Source organism: Rhynchophorus ferrugineus, unplaced genomic scaffold, assembly GCF_030347505.1.
Source record: "Rhynchophorus ferrugineus isolate W39M unplaced genomic scaffold, kcgeb_rfMv2 rfM5, whole genome shotgun sequence".
Classification (NCBI taxonomy): Eukaryota; Metazoa; Arthropoda; class Insecta; order Coleoptera; family Curculionidae; genus Rhynchophorus; species Rhynchophorus ferrugineus.
The window spans coordinates 26,420,920-26,431,991 of record NW_027472584.1 but is presented as its reverse complement, the minus strand read 5'-3'; the positions used below and the strand labels follow the sequence as shown (position 1 = coordinate 26,431,991).

Sequence of the window (11,072 nt, the reverse complement as noted above, 5' to 3'; positions counted from 1 at the left end):
CTCATCACTGCACAAACACACACGTGTCGCGAATACAGATCCATATAAGGTTATTTGTGTATTATGGTATTAAACGATTTTTATTTTGCGCAAAAAAGTTGATCGTGTTTGTGCGACGATATCACAGCGGGGGTTTGCGTTTCTGGAATGTAAAACTTAAGGGAGTCCCGTACCAAGACACGCCGATAGAGTCCCATTTAAATGCCATAATATCATAAATAATAACAAAGCAGACGATGTGACAGCAGCCTTCCCGATTAAGTTTCTTCTAATCGTAGCAAAATGGGTTCGTTAATTAGGTATCAGTCGCTGAAGTCGATGCATAGTAATGCTGGTGAAAGGTCTATTAATTTTCTAGGATTAATGTAAATAGAGACATTTAATGGAATATTAAACACGTAAATGTAAGTACGGGTTTTTCCGCATAACATAAATAAATTTTCTGGAAAGCATTCACTAATTTAAATTTCTTATCGTTTTTTTTTTCATGTGTCACTTATCCTGCTAAATAATCAAACTGTATTAAAATAATGACCGACATAGCAAAATATCAGTGTCATTTGATTAAAAATATATAATATATCTATAAGTACCACAAACTATAGATATGTTAAACAATTTTATTATCTTATGTTTATTAATATACTTATACTGGAAATGAAATCAGATAAAATTAAAACAATATTCGATTTACATCATTTTCATATCTTTTTAGTATATCACCAAATCCGCAGTATAATATGTTTAATTTAATTGAAGCCTGCTTGTAAAATAAAGAAACGATATTTTTTCTACGTATATAGATTTTTTTAAAATGTTGAAACACGGTTGTCTATATTATCATAAGAAAATAATTTTGGTAACACACTAACATACATCTAAAAAAACAGGGAATCTAAATTCTTATATCCGAGAATGAAATAAAATATTCACTACCTGTCGATATAGTGGCGAGAAAAATTAATGAATCATCAATTGTGATATACATCTAACCGTTTTAAACATATATAGCACAAACAATTGTGTGGAAGGGTTTAAGCAAAGAAGTCATTCTATTCATATCTTTTAAACTACTACAATCTATATTAAAACAAGTTTGTCACTGGATTCGACATCAAATTTTACATATCTTCTGAAACGTTCAATAATAGATGTTTATTTAATACAAAGTTTTAATGAAAAGTTCAAAAATGCACAAAAACCGCACTTTTTCCTGAGTATATATATGGAAAAACTGCGAATATTTTTTAGGTATCAGAATTCAATAAAACAATCACTATTTGTCAATAACAGGGTCACAAAAAAGATAAACCCATCAGTTTTGCTATTTAGCCAATCGTTTTTGAGATATCTCAAAAAATATATTGTATGCGATTTTAAGTAAAAAATGATTTTCTCCCATATTTTTTAAACTATTGAAAATCATGTAGAAATAAGTATAGCACTGAATTAAGCATTCAATTTTACGTATCTCCTGCGATTTTCAGCAATATAACACTACTAAAAACAGAGTTATAATGAAAAGCCCAAAAATGGGCAAAAACCGCACTTTTTCCTGAGTATATATATGGAAAAATTGCGAATATTTTTTAGGTATCAGAATTCAATAAAACAATCACTATTTGTCAATAACAGGGTCACAAAAAAGATAAACCCATCAGTTTTGCTATTTAGCCAACAGTTTTTGAGATATCTCAAAAAATATATTGTATGCGATTTTAAGTAAAAAATGATTTTCTCCCATATTTTTTAAACTATTGAAAATCATGTAGAAATAAGTATAGCACTGAATTAAGCATTCAATTTTACGTACCTCCTGCGATTTTCAGCAATATAACACTACTAAAAACAGAGTTATAATGAAAAGTCCAAAAATGGGAAAAACCGCACTTTTTCCTGAGTATATATATGGAAAAATTGTGAATATTTTTTAGGTATCAGAATTCAATAAAACAATCACTATTTGTCAATAACAGGGTCACAAAAAGGATAAACCCATCAGTTTTGCTATTTAGCCAACAGTTTTTGAGATATCTCAAAAAAATATATTGTATGCGATTTTAAGTAAAAAATGATTTTCTCCCATATTTTTTAAACTATTGAAAATCATGTAGAAATAAGTATAGCACTGAATTAAGCATTCAATTTTACGTATCTCCTGCGATTTTCAGCAATATAACACTACTAAAAACACAGTTATAATGAAAAGTCCAAAAATGGGCAAAAACCCCACTTTTTCCTGAGTATATATATGGAAAAATTGCGAATATTTTTTAGGTATCAGAATTCAATAAAACAATCACTATTTGTCAATAACAGGGTTACAAAAAAGATAAACCCATCAGTTTTGCTATTTAGCCAACAGTTTTTGAGATATCTCAAAAAATATATTGTATGCGATTTTAAGTAAAAAATGATTTTCTCCCATATTTTTTAAACTATTGAAAATTATATAGAACTAAGTTTAGCACTGAATTAAGCATTCAATTTTACGTATCTCCTGCGATTTTCAGCAATATAACACTACTAAAAACAGAGTTATAATGAAAAGTCCAAAAATGGGAAAAACCGCACTTTTTCCTGAGTATATATATGGAAAAATTGTGAATATTTTTTAGGTATCAGAATTCAATAAAACAATCACTATTTGTCAATAACAGGGTCACAAAAAGGATAAACCCATCAGTTTTGCTATTTAGCCAATCGTTTTTGAGATATCTCAAAAAATATATTGTATGAGATTTTAAGTAAAAAATGATTTTCTCCCATATTTTTTAAACTATTGAAAATTATGTAGAAATAAGTATAGCACTGAATTAAGCATTCAATTTTACGTATCTCCTGCGATTTTCAGCAATATAACACTACTAAAAACAGAGTTATAATGAAAAGTCCAAAAATGGGAAAAACCGCACTTTTTCCTGAGTATATATATGGAAAAATTGTGAATATTTTTTAGGTATCAGAATTCAATAAAACAATCACTATTTGTCAATAACAGGGTCACAAAAAAGATAAACCCATCAGTTATGCTATTTAGCCAACAGTTTTTGAGATATCTCAAAAAATATATTGTATGAGATTTTAAGTAAAAAATGATTTTCTCCCATATTTTTTAAACTATTGAAAATTATGTAGAAATAAGTATAGCACTGAATTAAGCATTCAATTTTACGTATCTCCTGCGATTTTCAGCAATATAACACTACTAAAAACAGAGTTATAATGAAAAGTCCAAAAATGGGAAAAACCGCACTTTTTCCTGAGTATATATATGGAAAAATTGTGAATATTTTTTAGGTATCAGAATTCAATAAAACAATCACTATTTGTCAATAACAGGGTCACAAAAAGGATAAACCCATCAGTTTTGCTATTTAGCCAATCGTTTTTGAGATATCTCAAAAAATATATTGTATGAGATTTTAAGTAAAAAATTATTTTCTCCCATATTTTTTAAACTATTGAAAATTATGTAGAAATAAGTATAGCACTGAATTAAGCATTCAATTTTACGTATCTCCTGCGATTTTCAGCAATATAACACTACTAAAAACAGAGTTATAATGAAAAGTCCAAAAATGGGAAAAACCGCACTTTTTCCTGAGTATATATATGGAAAAATTGTGAATATTTTTTAGGTATCAGAATTCAATAAAACAATCACTATTTGTCAATAACAGGGTCACAAAAAGGATAAACCCATCAGTTTTGCTATTTAGCCAATCGTTTTTGAGATATCTCAAAAAATATATTGTATGAGATTTTAAGTAAAAAATTATTTTCTCCCATATTTTTTAAACTATTGAAAATTATGTAGAAATAAGTATAGCACTGAATTAAGCATTCAATTTTACGTATCTCCTGCGATTTTCAGCAATATAACACTACTAAAAACAGAGTTATAATGAAAAGTCCAAAAATGGGAAAAACCGCACTTTTTCCTGAGTATATATATGGAAAAATTGTGAATATTTTTTAGGTATCAGAATTCAATAAAACAATCACTATTTGTCAATAACAGGGTCACAAAAAGGATAAACCCATCAGTTTTGCTATTTAGCCAATCGTTTTTGAGATATCTCAAAAAATATATTGTATGAGATTTTAAGTAAAAAATTATTTTCTCCCATATTTTTTAAACTATTGAAAATTATGTAGAAATAAGTATAGCACTGAATTAAGCATTCAATTTTACGTATCTCCTGCGATTTTCAGCAATATAACACTACTAAAAACAGAGTTATAATGAAAAGTCCAAAAATGGGAAAAACCGCACTTTTTCCTGAGTATATATATGGAAAAATTGTGAATATTTTTTAGGTATCAGAATTCAATAAAACAATCACTATTTGTCAATAACAGGGTCACAAAAAGGATAAACCCATCAGTTTTGCTATTTAGCCAATCGTTTTTGAGATATCTCAAAAAATATATTGTATGAGATTTTAAGTAAAAAATTATTTTCTCCCATATTTTTTAAACTATTGAAAATTATGTAGAAATAAGTATAGCACTGAATTAAGCATTCAATTTTACGTATCTCCTGCGATTTTCAGCAATATAACACTACTAAAAACAGAGTTATAATGAAAAGTCCAAAAATGGGAAAAACCGCACTTTTTCCTGAGTATATATATGGAAAAATTGCGAATATTTTTTAGGTATCAGAATTCAATAAAACAATCACTATTTGTCAATAACAGGGTCACAAAAAGGATAAACCCATCAGTTTTGCTATTTAGCCAATCGTTTTTGAGATATCTCAAAAAATATATTGTATGCGATTTTAAGTAAAAAATGATTTTCTCCCATATTTTTTAAACTATTGAAAATTATGTAGAAATAAGTATAGCACTGAATTAAGCATTCAATTTTACGTATCTCCTGCGATTTTCAGCAATATAACACTACTAAAAACAGAGTTATAATGAAAAGTCCAAAAATGGGAAAAACCGCACTTTTTCCTGAGTATATATATGGGAAAATTGCGAATATTTTTTAGGTAACAGAATTCAATAGAACAATCACTATTTGTCAATAACAGGGTCACAAAAAAGATAAGCCCATCAGTTTTGCTATTTAGCCAATCGTTTTTGAGATATCTCAAAAAATATATTGTATGAGATTTTAAGTAAAAAATGATTTTCTCCCATATTTTTTAAACTATTGAAAATTATATAGAACTAAGTTTAGCACTGAATTAAGCATTCAATTTTACGTATCTCCTGCGATTTTCAGCAATATAACACTACTAAAAACAGAGTTATAATGAAAAGTCCAAAAATGGGCAAAAACCGCACTTTTTCCTGAGTATATATGCAAATATTTTTTAGATATCAGAATTCAATAAAACAATCACTATTTGTCAATAACAGGGTCAGAAAAAAGATAAGCCCATCAGTTTTGCTATTTAGCCAATTGTTTTTTAGATATCGCAAAAAATATATTGTGTGCGATTTTAAGTAAAAAATGATTTCCTCCAAATTTTTTGAACTACTGAAAATTATATAAAAGCAAGTTTAGCACTGAATTAAGCATTCAATTTTACGTATCCCCTACAAGTTTCAGCAGTATATCATTATTAAAAGTAGAGTTATAATGATAAGTCCAAAAACAGGCAAGAATCCCTCACAAAATATTATATTTTTATCAATAATCATTTATTCAAACCGAAATTATATTAAAAATAAATAAAACTACCTCAGGCTTTCAATAATTTTTTATAAATATTTTAATAAAATCTATTTTTTATATTTCCAAACATATTTTAAAATATTATATGAGAAAACAAATTAAGGATGATTTATTCTTTTTATAATCTGAATAATCTGAATATTAAAAGAACAATAGGAACGTTATTTCCGGTTGAATAAAAATAATTTATAGCGAGCAAATTTTTTTCTTCCACCTTATATTGACGCACCAGTATTTCCTAAATTCCACTGAAATAACAGCCATCGATAGTTGTCTTAACAGGGACCACCAGGGTAAGACATTCGAAAAATAAGGGTAGTCTGAGAGTTCTCACAAGATTAAAATTGATTTAGAGGTATTGAAGATTTGCACTTCGGAATTAAATCGAATTTCTATTAACTTTTAACGGAAACGCTTAGTTGTATCATTAACATTCTATATTACGCATTCATTAATATAATGACAACATTTATGTAATTGATTTTAATTAGTAGTAATTCATTTGTTCGAGATCAGTATTTTTATGCAAAATTAATTTCCACATGTGTTGATGGCATCAAGCATAAATTATCTCTCAATAACTGTTTGGTATGATTGGCTATTAATAATACGTATAAATGTCAATTTTAGCTTTTAAATTAAATCATAATATGTTACTATGAATAAACAGTTATCTATAATACCATGTTAATCGAATTTAATTATAGCAAATTAGTTATTTACTTGTAATACTATGCGAAGATATTTAGCCTGACATACTTTTATGGTTGTTATATTCAAAATGCGAATATTAAACTTCAGATATAAAGTCTAGCTAATATTAGTAGTGTATATAGATATATAATATTATTTACTATAGTAAATCATACAATATTAAACATATAAAGCAAATATATCTGTAATTAAATAATAAAATTGGACAGAAAAACGAAAAACTCATCAGTTTTGATATTTAACCAACTGTTTTTGAGATATGGCAAAACATAGATTGTGTACGATTTTAAGTAAACAATTATTTCCCCTCATATTTTTTAAACTACTGAAAATCATACGAAAACAAGTTTAGCACTGAATTCGGCATACAATTTTATATATAACCATCAATTTTCAGCGGGGTAAAACCCCTCCAAAACTAACCAAGATCCTGAAACGGTTACAAATTAAATTTATAGGTCAGGAAACAATAAAATTATACAAACAAGAAGTATACAGTAGAAAAAATCGATGTTCCAATCAATGTAACGTATAACAACATTGTATAACTTAGTTTAATTTTAATTTATGTACTTGATAGTTAAATTTGTCGAGTAAAACCTTGGCATACTTGAAAGAATTTTACTGAAAGTATTCTTTGGTTGCAATATTCAAATTTATCGGTTAAATAGTTGAAAAAAATTTAAATAAAGTAAACGTCTACCGAAAAAAAAACATTAATGTTTATATTTGTGGTGTAACCAAGTAGATTATCACATACCCAATATACTAAATATTGTATACGTAAAATAAAATTCTTAACAAGAATTATATTAATTAAGAGTTTCATGAAATGGTTTGAGTGAAGTTGTCAAAATGTTCGAGTTGAATTATCTTAACAGGTCAATTGAAAAGTCCCCGGCCTACCATAATAAAACAAATTTTTTTGGCAAAATTAGTTTTTTTTATTCAACATAATTTCCTTCAAGATTATAGCGACCCTCCAACTTTTCGATACCATTTTTGTAGTACGATTTGTCATTTGCTTCAAAATAGGCCTCAGTTTCGGCGATTACCTCTTCATTCGATAAAAATTTCTTCCGAGAGAGCATTCTTTTGAGATCTGAGAACATGAAATAGTCGCTGGGGGCCAGATCTGGAGAATACGGTGGATGAGAATAGTTAATGAAAATTATTCCATGCGCATCCTAAAATACAGACGCCATAACCTTACCAGCCGATTGTTGCGTTTTTTCACGCTTTGGAGCGGGTTCATCGTGTGCAGTCTACTCGGATGATTGTCGATTACACTTCGAACTTAAATGATGGAGTCATGTTTCATCCATTGTCACATATCGACGCAAAAACTAGAATTTATTACGCTTGATCATCTTCAAATACTGCTCCGAATCATCAACTCGTCATTGTTTTTGGTCAAAAGTGAGCTCGCGCGGCACCCACTTTGTACAAAGCTTTCTCACACCCAAATATTCGTGAATGATATGATGTACACGTTCAGTTGATATCTTTAGAGTATCTACTATTTCATTCAATTTCAATTTACGGTCATTCAAAATCATTTTCGTTGGTAACAATTTCTTTTGGGCGTCCACTGCGTTCACCGTCTTCGGTGCTCATTTCATCACGTCTAAACTTAGCAGACCAACCTTTGACGGTTGATTTTCCTGGGACAGTGTCCGGAAACTCGACATCAAGCCAAGTTTTTACTTCAACTGTATTTTTTCCCTTCAAAAAGCAATATTTTATCAACATGCCAAATTCCTTTTTATGTATTTTTTTCAACAATAACAAAAGTTGCTTCACACAAAATGCTATAATTCACAAACTAATGATCCGACAGCTGTCAAATTTATACACGCATCTTTTGAGGGTTAGAGCTAACTAAAAACATATGGATTTAATTCTAGTAGCGCCATCTATGTGTCAGGCCGGTAACTTTTCAAATGACCTGTTATTAAAATTGGTTTGGAGAAAATACTATATAAAAAATATGAATAACTTTTCGCGCACTTAATACTGTAATATATAATTCAAGACACGTACAAAATGTGACCATTTTAAGAAGTGAAATTAGGAGAAAATCAGTACCAAATAAAAAAGAGCCGATACCAATTTAAATAGTAAAAAAAATGTTAAGCACGTATATACAAGATCACACATTGTAAATGAACGTTACATAGCAAGTGCTTAGACTGCGAGAGTAGTGGTGGGGCGCCCGGAATGCCTACCTGTTATATTCCCCTCCACCTTTATGGTCGCCGTTGGTTCTTGCCTTGTTCTTGCTTTATCTTCATCCGTACGAAACTAAGCAACTCCATAACCGTTAACAAACGAGATGTATTGTGAATTCGTTTTTTATTAATGATCATCTGTGAAAAACTCAACATAGTGGAAAAAAAACCAACGAATATGTTTGATGTGCTCGTGATAGTACCGAGATTTAAACGCGCGGTGATCAGAGTTTGAAGCTTGGTACATTTCGGATAATAGCCGTATACGTTAGCAAAGGTAATGTGGTACTTATCATATTTGTTACGCAATAACCGAAATTTTTGAAATAATTTAAAGGGCACTGACATTGAAAACATTTCAACGGTTTTTTTTTGTTGTTTCAAACACACCTGTTCGATGATTCGCGTGTGTCGGTTAAAGAAACGGTATATTTTCAGCTTTATATCGTAATTTTCGAATCAGTTAAGCGAAACCAAACTTCATCCGCAATAAAATAAACAACATTGTTTATTAATGTATATGGTAAATAAGCATATTTATTTTAAACTAGGACGATTGATCTAAAAGTTTGATTTATGAAAATTCCTAGTCGTCTACACACCTTAAACTCAATAGAATGAATCATTTTTTTTTTTAAATAAAACTAAACAAAATCTTGGAATAGGCAATGAGCTTGTATCGGTTTTCTTTAATGGTTAAATAAATGGAATTCCTATTTTGTTATTGTAAAGTTTACAATGGAAGACGTTTTAGTTAAATACCAAACATAACATGGGAAGGTCACTGATTGTTATTCACTTCATAGGTATGTTGAATCGATGCAAAATTTTCCCACTACCATTGTTTCTTTTTAAAACAATCCCTTTTTTCTCTCAATCAATATTGAATGATCTATTCAATAGGAAATTGCATACTTGTCGATTTCAACATCTTATTGTTTATCATTATAGGTAGACAACGTTTTTAATTATAATGCATTGACCTAAAAGCTCATTTTAGTTTTTATTATCTGTATACCTACATGATTTAACTCATTATGTTATTTATTATCGAGAATATAAATAGACATGTTGGGAAAACCGAAATGATGTAGTGGTTTCAATTTCTGTCCGGTCTACTCAACAATATATTAATTCTGCAAGTTTACGATGAAAGACGACGACCTGACTTTATTAAACATTTTGATGCTCAGATCCCTAATTGATATTCGACTCGACTGCAAAATATTTCTAGTGCTATTGTTTCCTTTTTCAGAGAATTGTCCTCATTTGGGCGATGACATAAGACTTTTATACTTCAGAGATAATATCATTTTCTTTTTTTATGATTAATATAGTAATTTTATTAAATGCAAACCCTGACACTGACTAGACAGACCTATATATAAATTATATATTCAAACAAAACAATATATGTTTTATATAGGCTTTTAAATGATAAATGATATTATTTGAAATAAAATTAATTGATGTAATAAAAAGCACTGATATATTTTGTTATTTTTCATGATATATTCTAAAGATGTGCGTAATTAGAACCATTCGATCCATATTTGTTAAACCACTGAAAATTGTATAAAAACCAGTTTAGCACTGAATTTACCTGAATTAATCACACTATTATTAGTACCTAATTTTGTGTATCATTGTTCGAGTCTAAGTAAAAAGTCCAAAAAACGGGCAAAATTTATATATATAGAAATATATATATATATATATATATATATATATATATATATATATATATATATATATAAATGCTACAAAATTTAGGTATCAGAATTCAATGAAATATTAACTGTTGGTCAATAATATGACCAGAAAAATAATAAACTCATTAGTTTTAATATTTACCCAACTGTTTAATATATATATGGCGAAAATTATATTGTGTGTGATTTTAAGTAAAAAAATTAATTCCAACCATATTTTTAAACTACTGAAAATTGTATAAAAACCAGTTTAGCACTGAATTCAGCATCCAATTTTATATATAGCAATTTTCAGCAATATGTTATTATTAATTCATTGAAACATTCATTGTGTGTCAATAATATGACCACAAAAAAGGTAGACCCATCAGTTTTGATATTTTATTACGAGGTTTTACGATATTGAATAAAATAGATTATATATACTACGCTAAAAGCACATTCTATCACTTTAATTTGAAATAAAATAAAAAATTAAACGGTATTTAAAAGCACAACAACACAGCAAGCTTGTTTTTAGTATGTAGTACACTAGTATAATAAAATTATTCATCAATTATCCATTACCTAACAATTATTGTTTCTTTCAAACATTCGTATGAAGCTAGACATCCCGCTAGACAGAAAAATATAATGTTACTTTTAGTGTGATATTAACTAAATTACTTTTTGAAAGTTTGTTTATATTAGCTAATGACCGCTGACACTGATTAGACAA

The 11,072-nt window shown here is 28.4% G+C and overlaps 1 protein-coding gene across 2 annotated transcripts in view; it reads left to right on the top strand.

The window, feature by feature from the left end:
* The first annotated feature begins 286 nt into the window (after positions 1–286).
* kmr (pleckstrin homology domain-containing family A member kramer) overlaps positions 287–11,072 on the top strand; it is a 32,502-nt gene continuing 21,716 nt past the window's right edge. Inside the window, exon 1 of one of the 2 annotated variants that reach the window (XM_076405812.1) lies at positions 287–404. In XM_076405812.1, the coding sequence (XP_076261927.1) occupies positions 403–404 (2 nt within the window). In that variant the 5' untranslated portion in view covers positions 287–402. Of the gene's footprint in view, positions 405–8,674; positions 8,920–11,072 lie in introns of those variants that run through there. The other variant, XM_076405814.1, reaches the window with a different exon arrangement.